The sequence below is a fragment of the Triticum dicoccoides genome, chromosome 6A (genome assembly GCF_002162155.2).
Source record: "Triticum dicoccoides isolate Atlit2015 ecotype Zavitan chromosome 6A, WEW_v2.0, whole genome shotgun sequence".
Taxonomy (NCBI): Eukaryota; Viridiplantae; Streptophyta; class Magnoliopsida; order Poales; family Poaceae; genus Triticum; species Triticum dicoccoides.
In genome coordinates this window covers 12,949,374-12,970,842 of record NC_041390.1, presented here as the reverse complement: position 1 = coordinate 12,970,842, position 21,469 = coordinate 12,949,374, and the positions used below count along the sequence as shown (strand labels likewise).

Genomic DNA, 21,469 nt, shown 5'->3' with positions numbered 1-21,469 from the left:
CTACCTTCGAGACATCATTCAAATGAAGAGAATTGGAAAGGTTCAAGGTTGATCAAGATTAAGTCAAGAATAAATCAAGTTGATCAACTCACAAAGCGCAGAAGATGTACCGAGAGGGATCAAGTGATCACATGGTATGGTAATCATTGTCAATTTCGCTTTGTGTACTAACCCATGGTCTTCGTGAGAGTTCTTTGTAGGGTTAGGTTGCGGTGTGCAAGTTCAAGTGGAGCATCACGAAGAGATCAAATGCTTGAAGCTTGCCGTCCTTTATGGTGACAATGGACTTGTGAAGATGTGCGGAAGAGTGGCTCACACATAGTGGAGTATGGGGGAGCAATCAACTAGTCTTCATCGAGTCAACACAATCAAGAAAGGTTGCAGTGTACAAGTTCAAATGGAGCATCATGAAGAGATCAAATGCTTGAAGCTTGCCGTCCTTTGTGGTGACAATGGACTTGTGAAGATGTGCGGAAGAGTGGCTCACCCATAGTGGAGTATGGGGAAGCAATCAACTAGTCTTCATCGAGTCAACACAATCAAGAAAGGTGGTCCAACTTGAGGGAGTCAAGATCGTCATCATCCAGCTCAAATGGACCATGTGCAAGGCAAAGGTTTGCCCTTAATAAGTTTTCTATTTTACCGGTCTCATGGTGGTAGTTGGGAGACCGGGTTATAGGTTCGATTGTCGTACTATCAAGGGGGGCTCTCGATGAGTAGCTTGATCGTATCGTTCATAGAGAGCTCAAACCATTGCATCCTTGCATCATCTTTATTGGTTCTTGTTTGGTTCCTCTCCTTGTGAGATTTGGAGCTTATGGTCATTTTCATGACAAGCTCGAGTTCATCAAAAACGGAGTTCCCATGCTTCTTCTATGATGTTTTCGGTGTTGGAGCTTATGCCGGTTCTTCTCTGTTGGAGGTTTCACTCTTCTATTTCTTTAGGCATACCTCCCCTGGCCCTTCTTGCTGTAATAGGTCGTTTTTGATGCTACTTGTCATCATCTATCCAACAAGCTTGAGTTTTCTCAATTCGGAGCTCATACGCAGAAGTTGTGGCAATTTAGGCTTTATTGCATCCTCTGTTTTCTCTGTTGTGTTCCTGAAAGCCTCAAGCGGTAGTACTACTCTCTAGAGCGGTAGTACCGCTTGTAAGCGGTAGTAACGCGGCCCTGTGCCGCGCGTACTACCGCTGCTTCTGGGGATGCGTCTTTTCGTGTCGGGTTTCGCGGTAGTAGAGCGGTAGTACCTCTTATAAGCGGTAAGCGGTACTACCTCTCCTCCCGAGCGGTAGTACCTCTTATAAGTGGTAAGCGGTACTACCTCTCCCCAGAGCAGTACTACCTCTCTGGCAGATCTACATCTCGTGTTTGTCTCTCTCGTTGGGTTGTTTTGTCCGTGCTAAGCGGTAGTACCGCTCCTCCAAGCGGTAGTACCGCTTGTACACGACCTGAGCACTAACGGTTGGATTCGGGAGCCCCTATAAAAGGGGGTCTTCTTCCCCATTCAACCTTATCTCTTGAGCTCGTGTTCTTCCCCCATTGTTGACCTTCTTCGAGCTTGCTAACTCTCAATCCCTCCATGGATTCTTACTAGTTTTTAAGGGAAAAGAGAAAGGAGATCTAGATCCACATTTCCACCAATCACTTTCTCCTCTATGTGAGGGGAACCCCTTGGATCTAGATCTTGGAGTTCTTGGTGTTCTCTTTCTTGTTCTTCCTCTCATTTTCCTCCATAGCATTAGTTGCTTAGGTGGGATTTGAGAGAGAAGGACTTGGGCACTCCGTGTGCCCTTACATTGCATTTGGTGCATCGGTTTGAGTTCTCCACGTGATACGTGGAAGTTACAAGTTGAGAAGCTTATTACTCTTGGGTGCTCGGTACCCTTGAGCTTGTTCCTCTTGGGTGCTTGGGCGCCCTAGATGGTTGTTGGTGTTCGGAGCTCAATCATTATGGTGCAAAGCTCCGGGCAAGCGTCGGGGTCTCCAATTAGGTTGTGGAGATCGCCGCGAGCAATTTGACGGGTACCGGTGACCGCCCCCAAGGGTTGGCAAAGTGTACGGGTTCGGTGACCGCCCCCAAGGTTGCCAAAGTATACTGGTTCGGTGACCGCCCCCAAGGGTTGCCATTTGTACGAGTTCGGTGACCGTCCTCAAGGGTCCCTTAGTGGAATCACGGCATATTGCATTGTGCGAGAGCGTGAGGAGATTACGGTGGCCCTAGTGGCTTCTTGGGGAGCATTGTGCCTCCACGCCGCTCCAAACGGATATTAGCATCCGCAAGGGTGTGAACTTCGGGATACATCGTCGTCTCCTCGTGCCTCGGTTATCTCTTACCCGAGCCCTTTACTTATGCACTTTACTTTGTGATAGCCATATTGTTTCTTGTCATATATCTTGCTATCACATAGTTTCTTATCTTGCTTAGCATAAGTTGTTGGTGCACATAGGTGAGCCTAGTTGTTTTAGGTTTTGTGCTTGGCAAATTAACCGTTAGGTTTATTCCGCATTTGTTCAAGCCTAAACCGTAATTATTTTAAAACGCCTATTCACCCCCCCTCTAGGCGACATCCACGATCTTTCAACAAGGACAAAGGAAATTACTCAGACATGATGCATAGCAGCGCAATAGATCATATGCTCTGTGTTGGATGTTGATATCATTCAAGGCCATGGAATTGAATCGGACTCAGTATCAAATATCACTGACCTTTTCATATTGACATTGAACCGGAATTCTATTGTTCATATGTGCAAAGAATTCACACTTGGAACTCGCATAAGAGGCTCAATTCTGAAGCTTGTATGGATGGCCATTCGATACATTGGAGTTGCTCATTTCTCAGATGAAAATTGTACTTTGATGTAATGTCTAAAACTAAATTATATGTGAATAATTACACATCAGAAATACAAATCTAAGCATCAAGTATTTGTACAACATATGAATCAACAAATTGTACAATCAATCAAGCATGAAAAGGACCAAAAGCAAATTTTGTATCAACATCACAAGGCTAACAGACCCACATCATGCATGACCCACATCAAACACTTTGGATCCGCCTGTTGTGGATCCATGCTCAAATCCATTGACCTGCAAAAGTGGAAAAATCTCAGCATACAAGCACATACAGTGGGTAGTCACTACATGTGGGAATTAGAGGAGATTAGAGGGTTAGGGTACGGGTTGCCATGGGGCTAGAGGAAGAAACATCAATAGGGGGAGGTTGCCCGTGCCATCGGCGGCAAGCGCGTGGTGGTGGGTCAGGAAGACGACGGCCAGGGAAGGTGAGCGTGCATGGAGGTCGGCGCACGCGGAGGAGGTGCAGATCCGCCGAAGAGGAGAGAGAGGAGGACGGCGGAGAGGGAATGACCTGCGCCGTCAGGAGCTTCGTGTCGCGCCTCTGTCCGCCTCCTCTCTTGATCTTTCGTCTGTTCCTTTCCCTCGAGTCTGGCGAAGCGGTAAGTCGAGCGTTTGATCCCGAATATCAGCCCAAATCGAGCTCCCGACCTCTGATTTCGGGAATAGCTACGCGGGTTGCGAGAGCGGGCCAACGAATATCTTAGGCCAATTCAGCGACTCAATTCCTTGACCATCTAAACAATGGCATTTGGGCCGCCCAATGCTAATATCAATATCTAGGCCTCAATATCAACATCCAAACGAGGCGATAGAGAAATACAGTACTTCATTGCATCAAGCACCATGACTTAGTAGTAGAATCCAGATGTGACGTTCTGGAGCTGCATGCATCCAAAAGGCCAAACGGCATGTCCTCCTTTTCTTGCTTCCTCCCTTCGCTCGCTCGCGATTTGATACGTATCAGGCCCACACACAGACCCCTTCATCCTCCGCTAAGGATACCCTCCAACTAGTTTCCTCCCTTCGCTCGCTCGCGATTTATATTGTCGTTAACTTCAACACTAAAGGATTTCTACTTTTCAAATATATTGTGTATCCGGTTGTAAGAAAACATGACCAATTAAAATGTAATATGTGCAGGGCGGGCCCTCACTAGTAGAAAAAGGGCCATTAGTCCCGGTTCGTAAGGCCCATCTATCCCGGTTGGCGAACCGGGACTAAAGGATCGTTACTAATGCCCTAGGCCTTCAGTCCCGGTTCTTACACGAACCGAGGCAGATGGGCCTCCACGTGGTCGCTGCGGTGAGCCCAGGCAGGAGGGCCTTTGGTCCCGGTTGGTGGCACCAACCGGGACCAAAAGGCATCCACGCGTCAACAACTGGCAGGAGTTGAGGTTTGTTTTTTGAAAGAGGGTGGTTTAGGGGTTTTGGGGGTTAATTTAGGTTGTTAGCTAGCCAATAGAGAGAAGTGTCCACTCTTATCTCCGTGCAACCAAAATGGGTGACGCTCTCAGAATTGTACAGTTTTACTTCGAAATCCATACCATGATGGGTCCTTAGGTGAATTTTCTTTGTTTTCATCCTTTCATGGTCTTCAAAACCCATCCTCTCCAAGACATAGCGTCTTGCATGACATGGGATAAGCTAGTCGAATTGTAAAAGATGAAAATTACACGTTGAAATAGTTGAAGTCGTGCTTAATTACGAAAAAACACTTGTCATCATTGCGTACCGTTTCAACATCGAAGGTCTCCTCGAGCTTAATGCCGAAGCGCCGATCTTCGTCTAGGTGAGGCATGTCGCACATACCTCGGTCATCGTGGCACCAGTCGCACTCCCCGGGAGACTTTCGTCATCCGAGTACGACATTTCCTACATCATATGAGCATTCAAACTTGATGGCCATTACATTTCAATGGTCGTCCGAGTAATGTAATTGATGAGTTATGCATGCGTGCACAACTTTCACTTTATTCTCCTAGAGATTAAGCTTGAGAAGGGACTAATAACCGTCTTAGACTCGAGACGAAAAAATCCCGAGGACTATGCGGACATGACTAAAATGCTCGAGAAGTAAGTTCAATCGATCATTGTCGCATCATATCCGCAACTTTGTTCATTTTCTGATATCAAGTAATTGTTTTGTTTGTCCCGCGGAGCTTGGAAAGTATTCACCGCACAAGCTCCAGGACTGCCACATGCCCGAAAGTAAGTACTACTAGCTAGCTAGTTCCGTGCATCTCCCGTTGATTCTAACTACTTTTATCAATATCATTTATAATGCTTCATTATCAGTTTGATTGACCTCTATTTCTCGTAAAGTGCTTGTGGCAGGAACCTGGGAATAATTACTGTGGGTACTATGTTTGCGAGTTCATTCACAACGTGACTTGCAAAAATAAGCGGGGCTACTCTAAAAGACAATTTAAAGTGCGTAAGCAATAATATTCACAATTTCATTTTATTATACCATCATTTGTGTTGAGTTTCATTCATATATATGTATTGACCCCTTCTTCAAATTAGACGTGGCAGATGCGGAATGAACTCCTACCACAAGATCGCATACGAGCAATTCAAGAGGAATTGGCGGGATTCTTTCTTGACCACGTCATCAGTAAAGCCGAAGAATACCATGTGGAACTTGAGTTCAGAAGTTAGGGAATTATAAGAGATCTTAATATTGTATATATGTAGCCAGTAGCGTCGGATAAATATACGAAAACTTGTTTTTCGACCAATCTCGAAGAAGGAGAGGTCGATCACTTCTCTCTGTATATGTTCATGACGATCTTCTGTACTTAATGGTTTCCTTCATTTGCTTACTAGCTAGTGTGTCGAGTCCTCTCTATACGTATAGTACGTAGCGTCGACCAAGCACGGAGATAAGAGAGGGCACTTCTCTCTATTAGCTAGCTAACACAATATATGAAACCCCTATATTAACACTACAAAACCCCAAAAACCCCAACCCCCCCCCTTCAAAAACAAAAACAAAAACCCCAACCCCTGAATTGCTGATGCGTGGATGTCTTTTGGTTCCGGTTGATGCTATCAACTGGGACAAAAGGCCCCACGTGGAGCCCCATCTGTCCCGATTCGTATAAGAACCGGGACTAAAGGTATTGGGCTTTAGTACCGACCCTTTAATCCCGGTTCCCGAACCAAGAGAGATAGGCCTTATGAACCGGGACAAATGGGCATTTTTCTACTAGTGCATTATCATACTCCATAAATTCAGTCCGTATCTTCTTTCATAATGGTTTTCATGCAGATAGAGCCGCATGTCGATAGAATATCAGAATTGTAGCATGCATGTATAAGTTAAATGTTTACAGTATTATACTCCATAAATTTGGTGGTCGTATCTTCTTTCATAATGGCTTCCATGCAGATATAGCCAAATCTTTCAGATAGAATATCAGAATTGCAATATGCATATCTTCTAGATAGGATCACATAATCATTTCTTTGACTTTTTTAGGACTCATCTTTCGAGGCTATAAGATAGGGTGTGGCCTCTTCTGATGCGTCAATTTCATGCTTGCTTACTTGCTTTTGGGACTATTTATTCTTGGAGTCATGGGAGTGGTCAAGATGACAGGACTGTTATGCCTGTTCTTGCTCATGCCACTTTTAGTTCCTGGTAAGCGTTGTCTGAAAATTTCACATGAAGAACAAGGAACTTCATCAATGCATGTTTTATACTTTGTTTTCTCCTTTGTGAATTTCGTACTCCATGCCACAACTTTTTATCCTATTCCTTTGTGGAACATCATAAGATCTGAATTTCTTTTTGTACAAAAAATTATGTGGTTATTTTGTAGGTTCGGAAGCAAAGATGTGCACTCGAGATAGCCGGACCTATACGTCTGTACCATGCAAGCATGATCCTTGTGTTGATGCATGCCACAAGGAGGGCTCTATCGAAGGGTTTTGTTACCTATTCTTCGGAGCTTGTACATGCCAATGTGAGTGTTGAATAAGAAACATGTTGCAACTATCATAGGGTGTGTGTAACAAATAATAATGTTGAGTAGTATGATGACTTGACAATGGGCAATGCAAGAGGTTGAGAATCTACCAAATATTCCTTAATTCTATATCTACTAAAGGAGGGTGCGTTTCTCCAAATGTTTGGATTGTCCCTACGTCACATGTGCCAGAATTATTGATGTGGGTCGAGCCATGTAAGTGGGCTTCCTATTTTAATGGGAAATAGAAAAATGGTGAGTCAATTACACTGATGGTGTTAGAACTTGACGCAAACAGTCATTTTGGTGCCAGATGTTGTGGCATACATCGAAGTGGTGCAAAAACTTGGCTTTGGCGTGCAAATACAATGCTTATTCCATTTCCATATGTAATTTAAGTTGACTAGGCACATGGGGCCCGCTGTCAGCGTCTGGAACAGGTAGAAGGCGCGTGTGGCCTGGTTTTTGTGAAAACACCCTTGAAATATATTTTTTTTCAAAAAAAAAATTTGCTGACCAGGAAGAGGTGTTTTTTCACCTCTATGGCCAGTGGATCCCGAAAGTGAAAATTGAACGAAAGCAGTGCACGTCAGGTAACGAACACACGACCTGCACCCAAAATGCAAGATAACTAACCACTGCACCGCTAACGTTCACATGACCGAATGGATGACAATCCTATTTGTATTGGACCTGTAAGCATGTGGACCAGACCGCAGATAGTGCGACCCATTTTACACGAGCTATTTTCTACTTTATTGATAAAACGTAAGTAATAAAAATTAAATATGAATATTGGTGTATTATATTATACATACACATGATGAATAGTAAATAGACACATTTAAATATACAACTGTGTATTATAGAAAAAATATTTAGTTAATATGTACATTTTTTTTATTAAATATGAATGTTTAGTGAATACAAAAATATTATACACTCAAGGATTATATTTAAATGATATACAAAATATCCTTATATAAATAGTTCAAATTTTAAATTATGACTATTTTAAAATTTAATGTCTGTATAATTAAAGTATTTTTTGAATTGTAATCTTATAAATATTTTTATTATTCTAAATTATATGACCATTGTTTATACTTCATAAATACTATTTTAGATATATGAATATTTTAAATAATATGTGAACAATTTTTTAAAATAAATTATTTTCTTTGTATGTAAAATTTTTATACACATGAATATTCAAACATTATTTTTATTTGTGAGATTATAATTTACATACTTTCTACAAATTTAAAATGGGACGCACTATCTGTACTTCATTTAAGCTCCATATGCGGCCGGCTCGAATACATATAGTTTTGTTATCTACCCCTCCGTTCCCAAATATAAGTCTTTTTAGAGATTCCAACAAGTGACTATATACGAAGCAAAATAAGTGAATCTACATTTTAAAATATATCTACATACATCTGTATGTTATAGTTCATTTGAAATGTCTAAAAAGACTTACGTTTAGAAACGGAGGGAGTATAATGGATATGCTAATCGGGTAGGTAGAGTGGTTAGCGTGATTCTTCTGCTGGTGGTAGATCGTGCGGCTCGATACAACGTGGTCACATTTTTGGTTAATTTTCATTCACTTTTGCGGGACCCACTGGTCATATATAGATGAAAAAAAAATACCTCCCGCTTCAACAGTTTTTTTTCAAGGGTGTTTTCACAAAAACCAGACCACATGCCCCTTCTACCCGTTCCAGAGGTTGATAGCGGGCCCCATGTGCCTAGTCAACGCAATTTCCATATACAAACGAGATAAGCACTGTATTTGCATGTCAAAGCTAAGTTTTTGCACTATTTTGATGTATGTCACAACTTCTAGCACCAAAATGACCGTTTACGTCAAGTTCTAACACCATTGATGTAAATCACTCAAAAATGGTCTGCAACTCAACTTTGTACGCACCTGGGCTAGAATTATCAATGTCGATGGCAAGCGATGTGAGTGGGCTTTCTAGCAGGGTGGATAAAAAAAGTTGCTTGTGTGGGGGATGGAGCCCATGACCTCCACTCCCGACCTAAAGGTTGTTTACTAATTTATAGTCCCACATCACTCCCTAGCGCCGCCAGTCGACCTACCAACTCCTCCCGCCGCGCCGCCGTTGGAGGACGTCGCCGGGCAAAGCCCGCGTGGCCGGCGGCGCCAGCGGGGCGTCTCCTCGCGGCGGCTGCCGTGCTGCAGGGCAGCAGTTCGTGGCGGCGCGTCGACGCGACCCGTCGGTTGGCAGCGGGGCTTGGCGTCCGGTGGCGTGGTGGCTCCGAATGGAAGGGTGGCACGCTCTGTGCCAGTGGCGCGGGGCTAGCTTGCTTCCTTGCTGGCTGAGTCCTGGAAGCAAATTCACGATCCTCCTCCGTCTTCGTCAAAGCTGGTAGTGCCTAACTGAGATGCCATCGATTGGTCTTAGATCTTTGGCTGTTGCATGTCCGACGCCTATTGCAGTAAGTCACCGGTGTGGTTCGACTTGCATTTGGCCAGGGAGGGTGATGGCGTGAGGCCCTGACGTCCTCAGCTGGATCAAGATTCTCCACCTCTATCACGCAAGGATTCGCTGCACGGATCGTGGCAAGACCGGTACCTGTGAGGGTCCGACCGACATTGTTCAAGGCCGGCGAGGCGACAATCGGCGGTGAAGTGCTCAGTCATCGGTGTTGGTCGAGGATTAACACTTCGACGTGGGAGCGACCTCACGGCGGACTGCGATAGCGAATGAAAGGTCTTTGCAAGTGATACTCTCCAAGATCCCGTGGTTGCTTCGGTGGTGTTATGCAATCTATGGATGATGTCTTGACGCAGAGGGTATGGTTGCGCAGTGGAGGCTGTCGGTTTTCTAACTCAGCACATGTAGCTGTTAGGATCGTGAAAAAGAGGTGGCGACAACACATGCTTGACTTCGATGGTGGTGCTTTTTGAGTACCCGCTCTCGAGCTCCGGGGTGAAAACCTAGGTCAGAACCATGTCGGTTATACCTGGCAATGACGATGCTTCGCCCTCGTTACCTTGTTGAAGGCATTGCTCGGAGATGCTCAGACAGTTTCTTCAAGGTGAAAACCTAAAATTTGCCCTTTGGTGGTTGGTTCTGGTGACAGCGGTGCTCGAGCGTCGCTCCCTTTCTGAAGGCGTTGCTGTTGAAAAATGTCGATGTCCTTGTGGTGTCATGAGATGATTGGTGCGGATATGGTCGCGATTTAGAATGCTTCGGGACGGTTTTTTTCTCTCTCTCACTTAGGCATAGCTTTGGTCTTATATGACTTTGCTATTTGCCGGCGATTTTTTGTGTGTGTGCGTTAGTGTTGGCTGTGTGCATCCTACCTATGCAGAGGCCGAGTGTGTCCTCACTATCTCGATGCTTCATTTTGAGTAATAAAATCCACCCTGTGTCGAAAAATCACTCTTTTGCTTTAAATCTTTCCTAATAATAATAATAATAATAATAATAATAATAATAATAATAATAATAATAATAATAATATTTACCTAATAATAAAAGCAAATTGGGTTTCTTTCGTCCATCATGCATTTTTCAGAAAAGTCCCTCTATTTCAGAGAATTCAACCCGTGGTCCTGTTTTAAATTAAAACGAGTCGTTATTTTCGTATTTTACACAAAAGTTCCTGTCTTTTCTTGAAATCAACCCGTCATCCGGATTTAAGTCACACCAAAACCGTTATTTTATATTTTTTGAAACCCCCCTTGATGTTTTAGGTAATTCATCCGCGGATCATATGTAAGTCAAACAAATGCTTTTTAAAATCATCCATATCTTTTAAACCGTAACTCCGATTTGAACATGTTATATATGAAATTTGATTAGAAAAATATGTAGAATATGAATATGATATTATTTTTACCTGTTAAGTATTTTTAAATATTATTTTGGAATATATTTGAGTCAAACCAAATGATTTTCTAAATTATCTGTATCTTTTAAACCGTAACTTTGATTTTAACATATTATATATAAAATTTTATTAGAAAAATGTGTGGAATCTAAATATGATGTTAATTCTACCTGTTAAATATTTTTAAAATATTGTTATGGAAGCAAACTTATAATTTATAGAGCAAGATTCATTTTTTTCATACCAGCGGCGATCCAGATTGCAAATAAACACCCCACCATAACCATATAGGGAAAAGAAAATATCGATAACTACACATGCATACCTCTGAAAAATGCCGCAGGGGAAAACAACAGATTTCTCATCGCGAGAGTGAGAGAAAGAGAGAGAGAGAGAGGGGGGGAGGAGAGGGAGAGAGAGACGTCTTAGGATTAACCATATTCAACACACATTTTTTGTTGTTTTATGTGAACACCGAGGCCATCGTTGGCGAGGGTGAGAAGGAGGATAATCGGCAACACAAATATGATGCCTCGCAAAAATAAAGGAGATGGACCTATTGTGGTCTTGAGTGATTGTTATTGAGTTAAGAGCGTGTGTTATGTTTTCTCTCCCGTTGCAACGCACGGGCTCTTTTGCTAGTAATAATAGTAAAGTGATTATCGCTTCTGCCCGCCCGCTCATCGTCGTGATTTTTTTACATCCGTAGTACTCCCTCCATTTTTATATATAAGGCCACCATGGAATATACATTTTGCATCTATACAAGGCCACCAATAGTAATCGAGGCAAAATTAATGATATTTTCTTGTACTAAGAACATGTTTAATACTTGCATGCATGCAGTCATAATGACAATCAGCTATTTCCTCTACTCAGTTTCTTTGCATGCATGCAAAGTATTAATGATCCCAGTAAACAAGAAGAAAAATTGACTTCTAAAACAAGCATTAAATTTTACATTGGTATCTGTAATCCAAGTTTGTGTCCTTGTATATAAAAATGAAGGGATTAATGTTTTTCGGTCATAAGTTCTAAAGTCAGTTTCGTTTATTCTCTGGACTCTAAAAAAGAACGACTGCAATGACCGTATTAGGCCTGGGTTGCACAATGCTATTATTGGGCCACATACTCTCCCGTGACCGCATCCACCTAGTCTATATCTCTATCTCTACCTACTAATAAAGCAAGGTTTGCTTCTAGGCGTACGTCATCGGCACTTTTACAAAAAAGTCCATCAGTTTATGAGAATTTAAGGCGCAGTCCTATGTTAAGTGTTTTCTAAAGATAACGTTTCATTTTTGCAAACAAGACCCTGCATTAGTTACAATTCCATCAGTGCTCCTTAATCCTTATCCATTGCCATCCTCCACCTCCCGGCACGCGCTGCCGCTTGCCGCCGGCGTCCACGCTGCAGAACCCAAGAAAGTGTGATGCGTCGCAGCGGGCGTCCGCACCGCCCGAGCCCAGGAACGGGGTGAGGCGTCGCGGCGGGCGTTGGAGACCACAGAGGACAGGAAGTCGCTGAACGTGGCCTTGGCCGGCACAGGGACGAGCTCGCGGGCGCGCTTGAGGCAGGCGAGCCTAGCCCACAAGTCCTCCTGCTGCTTGGCGATGCCCTTGGCCTTCCCGCGGTCCTTGTCGGCCTCGGCGCTGGCCTTGGCGGGCCGAGGCGTTGCGGTGCAGGCGGCCTCCGTGCTCTCTTGGGGCAAGGCGCGCGCCACGCGAGGGTGGTGCGACGAAGGAAACAAAAAGAGAGACAATAGAAACCAGGGATCTTGAAACCTCGCCGGCCCACGCTCACCAAAGACCTGCAGAACCTTCACTCGAGCAGGGCAGAGAGATGTCGGACGACGGCTTCGCAGCTGAGCTGGGCTGAGGCAGCTGCGTGGCCCACACGGCGGACGAACGGGCGCTCCTCTCCGTCGTCCTCCTCCCGATGGCAGGCGAGGCAGGAAGGCGGTGGATTCGGATATCACGGCGCAACCTCCCTACTACTCCAGCTCGCGCGTGGCGGTGTGCATCGCGGCCTGAGATGGAGACCCGGATGCTGGCCGGGAGGGAAGGCGCAACAGTCGGAGAGCGTGGCCGACGAGCTGCAGCTGGAGGCGCTCGGCTTGGAGGCACGGTCGAGCTGGGGAGGGGAGAGAGCCCAGCGAGCGGGGAGGCGGAGCACGCTTGAGGGTGTAGAGTCTAGAGAGAGGGAGCGCCGGGGAAGGGAGAGCTGGCCGACGGCGACGGCCGACGGGGGTCTTGCAAGCGAGAGGAGAGAGGGGAAGGGAATCGATGGAGGCAAATGGGGCCTCGGCCACAGGTTGGAGAGGAGCAGCGCGGGGCTTATCCCCTCGCATGCGTGTGTGTGCCTGTGGTTGGCGTCAGGATGCCTGGCAGCCAGGCTGGGCTGGGGTTTTATTTTATTTTGATCTGGATGCAGCTGAGACCAGCGGTGGGCAAAGCCAGGTGTCGATCAGTCAACAAAAATTCTGACTGATCAGCCACCAGCACTACTCTATGTCTCCGCCTCACATTTTTTCATTGCACCACCATGTGAGATCTCTCTGAATCTTGTCATTCTGTGTATGTGTGTGGATTTTTTTTGAGTGAACTAACCAGCTAACCACACTGCTTGGTAATATAAAAGAAAAAAAGGTTGAGCTAGCACATGCATTCACATCATCATTGCTCAATCCATGCAAACTTCTTTATCTCAATCCATACAAACTTAATCTGCTATCGGGCAATAAAATTAAAAACAAACTCTAAAACAGTAGATTAAATAAAAACAAAATTGTAATGAAGTCTAAAAAGGCCCAATCCCCTTCTGCAGCCTATTATAACATGACGCCAACCAAACCCCATGACCGCAATGGCAATCACAAGGCGACATAAGTCGTCGTTCACGTCATTCAAGCGACACACCAAAGAGCGCAATGCCGCCTTCCACATGCCATTGCACCTATTGTAATTGGATGATGCGCCGGTCGTCATACAAGCTCTCAAGCCCGCCAACGGATGCTCCTCCTGTGGCGACTGGTCACGACAGATCGGGTAAGTTCGAGGGAGACGCGGTTGTTCGACGGGACGTAGACGCCGACCGAGGAAATGCCTTCGATGGATGAGATGTTTGAGGCCATTTGATCCGGGACGTCAACATCCATGTGGTCCCTACCTTTGATGGTGAGTCATCTAGCTTGATTCACATAAATTTATCACATGCACCATCAGCTTAGGTGGGAACAAGGGTAAGCAACAAGGACAGTCTTGAGCAATGCTTATTGGGGCGGCACGGGCATGTTTGCTAGTACTCCCTCCGTAAAAAAATATAAGAGTGTTTATATCACTAAAATAGTGATCTAAACGCTCTTATATTCGTTTACAGAGGGAGTATTATCTAAAAAACCAGCCTCCTCCGTCCTTCTCGCACTTCTCGCGTCCTTGCCGCCGCCGCCCGCCGCCGCTGGCCGCAGTCATCTCCGATGTCCGATGTAGACTAATCTCGCCGCGGATCAAAATCTCCTCTTCCTTTTTCTTATTGTTCTGAGTGCGTGGGTATGGTGTCTGAGCTAGGCTCTAGTGGTTTTGTAGTGACTTTTCTTTCTTCTATAATGCAAAGGCAGAGCTCCTGCTGTTCGCGTCAAAATCTCCTCTTCCGTCCGCGCAGTGCCCGCCACACATCAATCAAGAAATAACTCAAGATCACGAACTCTGACTCGAAAAAGAGTCCCTGAGAGGTTCGTTCCTCCCTCAATTATTTTTCATATCCGAGCAGATAGAGAATCTAGAGAAGGGAGATATGGCGCCGGCGGAGAGTGGATAGGGGTGTCGCTACAACCGTGGCCGAAGACTATTTGTGACGAGTTCCTGCTCTAGCGAAGATGTTGGAGAGATACGTGGGGATGAGAGAGAGCAGAGAGAGAGAGGAGTTGATTTCTGCACATTTAGACAAATAAAGGACTTAATGGAGCTATTGCTGGCCGCTGCTGCTAGAAAGAGAAAGAAAGAGAACAGAGAGGGAGAGACAGGGATGAAACACAAATAAAACAACAACAGTCCATGCACACACCTTTCAACTCCTGAGCCAAGCAGATGCTCACCGCCGCCGCTTTCGACAACGTGGGAGCCGCATCATCGAGCACGCAGGCGTGGCATTTTAATTGAGCGTGGATTTTCAATCATTATCGTGCAATCTTTTTGTTTCTAATTGCCAGAATTAAATCTTGATGACTACAAAAGTTAGAAGTGCAAGACGGGCATACCAAGTTTACTGTGAATTAGAACAGGACAGGTTTGACAAACAACAAACTTCTGGCCGTTGTTTAATTGATAGTTTAAGGAGCAAAGATGCAGGCCCTCCTTTTCTTGAGCTGTCCTGCGAGCATATAATCTGATTATGTCAATTCATAACTTGCTCTACAGGAAATTAGTAATTCTCTGTACAACATTTCAAAGTAAGAATAAAAGGAGACATGAGCTGTGCTGTAAGACAATGATACTATTTGAGAGTCTATTTTGTGCACATTCTGAATTACTATTGTTTGAACAATCTGATTATGGGACCAATCACCAAGGTTTGAAAATTTTACCCACAGGCAACAGTGGATTCGTCACAAAATGAAGTGAAGAATTCGAAACGAGCAAGGAAACTACTTCTAGCTGATTTAAATGAAGCTCATGATAGGGTCGATAACCTGCACGAGGAATTGTTCAAGGCAAAGGTTGCACTTCTGAATCCTCTAAATAGGGCAGTGTTATGGAGTCTTCAAGAGGGGATAATGTTTGCCACCATGAACATGTTACCTATATGCAAGCACATGCAGCAAGGAAAATAAATCATCTGAAGGAGTTGAACTCTACCAATGGTCAACTAAGAGAGGTCTGCTTTCAACTTCCACATCTCCTTGCCAGTGCATTAATTACAGATGCAGACCTTATTAGCTACTCCCTCCGTTCTAAAATAGATGACCCAACTTTATACTAATTTTATTAGCTATATGGTGGTGAAGTACGGCGGCGCGGCCATGAAGTCATCGGAGTTGCAGGTGTCGGTTATCCCCGACCTGGTCCTCCTCTCCTAAGTTGGCATGCGCCCTGTGCTAGTGCACGACGGCGGTCCGGAGATAAATTCGTAGCTGCAACTCGTCGGCGTCTCGCAGTTCCGGAAAGGCCTCCGTGTCACCGATGTTCTCACCATGGAGGTCGTCGAGATGGTGCTGGTCGACAAGGTCAAGAAGCAGCTCGTCTCCCTCATCAGCCTCGCCGGCGCCACCGCAGTCGGCCTCTGCGGCAAGGACATGCACCTCCTCACCACGACCCTCTCCCCGGACGCTGCAATCCTTGGGTTCGGCATACTTGCGGACCGGGATGACCGCAGCTACCCGCTTACTCTTTGGCCCACCGCCATGGCTCCTTCGCGCAAGAGCTCCACCGGCAAGAGATCCCGACTTTGGCGGATGTGGAGCACATCGGCTCGCAGGTGACAATTGATTTGAGCCCGATCCAGGCTCCTCGTATTGTCATCGACGAGCGCGTCAACGTCCGTCAGGGGGACGAGGAGGTCATGGCAGCGTTTGCTCGTACACATCTAGAGTATGTCAAGCCGAGAGGGAGTTCTACTACTAGAAGGAGGCCAAGAAGCACAAGAACGACGACGAGGTAGGTACGAGCTTAGCTCATTCATGAAACACGGCGCACGTGACGCGAGGTCTGACGTGGCGAGACGGGTAGGGGAGAAGGTGCTCGCGAAAGCCACTTCTTTTCCCAAGCTCCAATAACATGTGGAAAAAACCCTTATAAAGAGGTCCAACTCTTTCTCCAAATCTGTGGCATTACTAAACTCTCCATCATCTAGTCATATAACCTACATGGGCCCTTAGAGATTTTTAAAAATTGTTAGATGGACCTAAAGCCCACCCTATATTTCATTATTTTCATATTTGTGTTTCTCGTGACCAGAACTTTCAAATAAGATCCATTTTGAATGTTTTGATAATTTTTTAAAACAATGTTAAGTTTTAATTTTTTAAACTTAGTACGAGCGACCGATATAATTATGATTTTAGTACTTACTACCAACAAAAAATCACTTAAAGTTTCAACTCTAAAACTTGATACTCACGACCAAGAAAATCTAAATTTCCATATGCGAAATCGTAAGTTTTAACGATTGAAACTAAAAAGTTACCATGCCTTGTGCGGGATCCAACTATTTTGTGAATCGCGAAGCAACCGGGAAGGGCTTGGTAGGTGCATGCCCCGCCCTTGCGTGCTCCTGCGAGTTTCCGGTCAAAATGGATGAAAGCGTCACAAAGGAACAAAATTTAGACTTATTATTAGATAAGGAAGAAAATGTATTTCAGTGTCAAGCAGGGAAACACAATTTAATTAGGTGTTAGATATGGAATTATCTCAATATTAATTGTCATGCACGCAACGATTGGTGTGAATCCGGGTCTACTTTTTTTTTTTGAGGGGAATCCGGGTCTACTTTAGTACGTATTCATCGATGGACTGATCCAACTTTGGCGCCGCCCAAATGCGTGAGGAACTTGTGGTCCATCGAGGTGACATGAACTGCGTGAGGAACTTGTGGTCTCTAAGAAAATGTGTAATACTCTTTATGTGCTAAAAGTACACGAGGCCTCTAAGAAATAATATTATAAATTATACGAAGAATAAAAGAGGAAATTTCACAAATACAATTTTTTTTAGCTCAGATAACACAAAACCAAAACTCTGGGTGCTTTTAACAAAAAAACCACAAGTCTAGGACTAACCGGTAACAGAAAAAATGCTGCAATTAGTCAGTTAAGGAAAATTATGGCATGTGGGTCCCATGTTAACTAACTATAATGATGGCTTGGCTTGAGAAGACAGCTTAAGCCAAACTCATCTCAGCTAACTTATAAAATCAAAATATTAAAATAGACTAAACATTTCAAGGTTTGGACATTTTTAAGGGTGTTGCAAAAATTTCCAGTTTCAAAGAAGTTTGAAAAAAAATTCTAGTAATTCAAAACATCTTAAGTGATCAAACTAGGAAATGTTCAGCCTATTCAGCCCAACCATTTTAAAATTTGGACAGTTTTCGTAAGATTTGGCTAAATTTTCTTCAAGAAACCAAAGTTTTCAAAACCATCTAAAAAGTTACAGTAATTCAAAACATCTTAAATTTTTAACCTTGGATAGTTTCAGCCAATTTAACATTTTGAAATTTGAACATTTTTTGTAAGGTAAAACATGTTGGCAAGTCTATTTTGAGCTTAGCTCGGCTCAGCTCATGTCTAATTGACTTAGCTCAAGCCGAGCTCCAGTGTAAGAAAAAATAGATCTCACTCCTCGTGTCTATGACTATTGGGGCCCAGTTGTCATATTTTGTTCTACTAGTAGATTTGGATTTTTTTGTTCCAGATTAGTCCCAGTGTTGTGTTTTTTCTTGTTAAAACCCCTAGAGTTGTGGTTAGTGTACAGTGACCTTTGTCATAAGGCTTCCATACACACCCTTACTTAAATTTCGCTAACCACGCAGCTATGGATATCCCAAGTTGGATGTTGTTTCCACAAGAATAACATTGTCGCAGGGAATCCTCACGATCATTATATTGAAAAGCCATATCTGCCTCCCAAGCTAGATGGACCCAGCCCCACCCATGGAAGAGCCGGGCGAGGCCGAAGCTCTTCTCAAGGAAAAGATCACGGCGACTAGGTCAAAGCAGGAAGATGTCACCTTGGAAGTAGACCCCAAGGATCCCTCATGGAAGAAATCCTCAACCAACTAGTGTTATTAACCCCTCTGACATTGAGAGCCGAACAAGTCACAAAGAAATGTAAGACATATTTGTACATGATATATTTTCTAGCATTCAGTTGGCATGTGACCTCATCCTAACCAATTAACCATCATGATTTAATCAATCAAATGCTGCCATTTCTTCTTGTACGCAAGCTAGAATAATCAACATGAACTTCTTGAGGAACTTGCACCCCATTCTATCGTGGCTCGTCCGCCACCAGAAGCCCACGCAACCTCCGCTTCTCGGTACCACCACAGCTGCACTGTCACATGGGACCATGGCACGTTGTCCTAGAGTCTATCCAAGTGCACTTCTTCTGCCATTTGTAAAAAAAGGGTGTTATTCCTCTTTTTCTAATAAAGTTTTGGAAGGCCGAGATGGGTAATTAAAATGCAACATGGTGTTATTATTGAAAACACCTCATAGAAAGGGTGTCTGGTTTATATTCTCTTCAATCAATTGATTGACCAGCTCAATTTAGGAGAAAGACCATGATCTTGTGGTTGAGAGTGATCATTTTGGATGCATGCAAGATTCGTGCGGGTTTTGGAAGGTGTTACTTTTCCTGGCTTTCAATTATACCTATTAAATTAGACTCAACCAGTGCCTGTTGTGTGATGTTTATCAAACACTGGAGTTGTGGAACTTTAGAATTGATGAAGCCACCACGTACAGCACGTCATCTCGCACTTAAACGACATTCTAATCTTAATATGACACATAGGTGGAAACAGTGTGATTTGATCCCTAATCGATTGGGGGTGGTCAACACCTGCATTTCTAACCATTGAGCTACATGTTGGATCTTGAAGAAGGAGAATGATCTTGAATTCTTGACCTTGACGACAACAACCAGTGGCTGGAATACATGGAAAATAGCTATCCTCTGAACCATGGCTGGGGAGGTACAAGAAGCTCGTCATGGAAGGATCTAAGATGGACATGGCGCACCGGCGATGCCCCTGGCGGTGGTGGTGGAATAAGGTATTATAATTCACATTTTGCATTTTAAGTACATTAATTTTTATTATTAACACATTTTCTTCTTTAAAAGAAGTATAATTACATCTTCTCTCATTTTTATTTTGCAAAAAAGTATATTCGATTGGTTTGCCAAATCCTAATTGCTCCATGTATGCATTTTATATTTTTATGTTACGGGCTATACATAGGGGCTCATGTGTGTTTTACCTGTATACATGCAGGAACGAGATTAAGGCTATCTCATCAGACTAATGCAACTAGTAGCCGCTGGTTTTGATCCCCATGTAGTCCCTGGGGATCAGAGGAGATTCCGTGTTGAAAGATTACATCGAGTCTCACCTACTAGCCCGTGAGACCTGGTCTCATATAATTTTTTTTCCTCATCGTTGGTGTAAGAAAGATCAACAAAAATTTTTTACATCAAGAAAGATTAACAGCTTTATCGTGTGGCATGGTCATGGAGAAGTTGTTGGAACTGCACAAGCAAATTTGTGCAGGGAAACCTTTTGTGAGAAAAATATTTATACTTTTCGGACAATTATTTGGTGAGTAAATTGCTCAAAACCATCATATTTGTGGCTAAGGTAACAAGTTGCCACCGCTTTTGCCAAAAATCACAAATCACCATCACTTCTGTGGCAAGTGATTAACAAATAACACGGATTCACATATTAACTTGTGCAAATGACAAAACTGACTGATACGACTCACTTGTCGGGCTGACATGGAATGGCTACATGTACAATTTGCTGACGTGGATATGGGTCCCACCCGTGAGCCTCCTACCTCCTTTTCTCCTCTCTTCTCCTTCCTCCTCCTCCTCTCTCTCTCCGCCCATCCCATGACCAGCACGCGACGCCCGCACCAACCCACGATTCAAGCGCCACCGCCTGACCTCACCCCCACCGGCCTTGGCCCACCACAGGATCCGAGCGGCTGGCTAGCCAACACACTTTCCATCACCCCTAGCGCTGCTCCACCACCGGATCTGAGCGACCGTCCTGCGAACGCGCCGTCTGGCGCCATGCGGCGAGCGGTGGCCATGGGGCCTTGTTCGACCACGCTAGAGCAAAGGCTGCAGCAAGGCACACTTCCCGCGCACGGACGCGAGCAGTGAGATTCGACGCCTTGGCTTCGCAAGGGAGATGAAGTGGTTCGGGAGGTACGGTACCAGTGGCACATGACCGTGCACGAGAGAAGCAACTCCAAACCAGTAGGGTCGCATGCATGAGCACGCATGGCAAAGCCTCAGAGCACGCAGGTGGAGGCGGAGCTAGAAGTAGGCAGCGCCGACCTGGAGTGCGGGCGGTGAAGCTGGCCTGGACGGGAGCAACGACGACCTGGTCTGGAGGCAAGCGGCGGACCGGGAGGGACGGCGGTGCGGCGTCAAGAAGCAGGCGGCGATCAAAAGAGGGTGCAACAGCGGACAATAAGGAGCAGTGGCACGACGCAATTAGGAGGAGGACGAGAGAGATGAGATTGGAAGACAGTGGGGATGACATGTGGGACCCATGGCCACCTCAACATCTTATCCACAAAAGCATGCCATGTCACCCCGACGTGTGGGCCAAATGTTGGGTTTCGTAGTAATTCCAAAAAATTTCCTACGCACACGCAAGATCATGGTGATGCATAGCAACGAGAGGGGAGAGTGTGATCTACGTACCCTTGTAGATCGACAACGGAAGCGTTAGGTTGATGTAGTCGTATGTCTTCACGGCCCGACCGATCAAGCACCGAAACTACGGCACCTCCGAGTTCTAGCACACGTTCAGCTCGATGACGATCCCCGGACTCCGATCCAGCAAAGTGTCGGGGAAGAGTTCCGTCAGCACGATGGCGTGGTGACGATCTTGATGTACTAATGTCGCAGGGCTTCGCCTAAGCACCGCTACAATATTATCGAGGACTATGGTGGAAGGGGGCACCGCACACAGCTAAGAATATGATCACGTGGATCAACTTGTGTCTCTAGGGGTGCCCTCTG

At 44.8% G+C, this 21,469-nt stretch overlaps 1 protein-coding gene and 1 long non-coding RNA gene across 3 annotated transcripts; one reads left to right on the top strand and one right to left on the bottom strand.

Moving 5' to 3' along the window:
• The first annotated feature begins 6,398 nt into the window (after positions 1 to 6,398).
• On the top strand, positions 6,399 to 7,107 carry LOC119319636. Its single transcript, XR_005154545.1, has 2 exons — positions 6,399 to 6,510; positions 6,692 to 7,107. It is a non-coding gene; the product is annotated as an uncharacterized LOC119319636 (long non-coding RNA).
• A 4,631-nt stretch (positions 7,108 to 11,738) lies between these two features.
• LOC119319514 lies at positions 11,739 to 13,071 on the bottom strand. Of its 2 annotated transcripts, XM_037593986.1 has the most exons (3): positions 12,885 to 13,069; positions 12,720 to 12,842; positions 11,739 to 12,668 (listed from the first exon to the last, which is right to left on the bottom strand). In XM_037593986.1, exons 1-3 carry the CDS (start codon positions 13,057 to 13,059, stop codon positions 12,061 to 12,063), a joined length of 906 nt encoding a protein of 301 aa, XP_037449883.1. In that variant the 5' UTR covers positions 13,060 to 13,069; the 3' UTR covers positions 11,739 to 12,060. The 2 variants fall into 2 exon arrangements, with proteins under 2 accessions (XP_037449883.1, XP_037449882.1); XM_037593985.1 differs by having other exon boundaries at positions 12,720 to 13,071.
• Positions 13,072 to 21,469: the final 8,398 nt, after the last annotated feature.

Bases quoted from the DNA above. Each gene is read 5' to 3' on its own strand.
- LOC119319514 (XM_037593985.1), bottom strand. From the start codon at position 13,059: ATGCGAGGGGATAAGCCCCGCGCTGCTCCTCTCCAACCTGTGGCCGAG. The intron at 12,669-12,719 runs CGCGCGAGCTGG...CCGAATCCACCG, and splicing joins GGCCGCGATGCACACCGCCA to CCTTCCTGCCTCGCCTGCCA.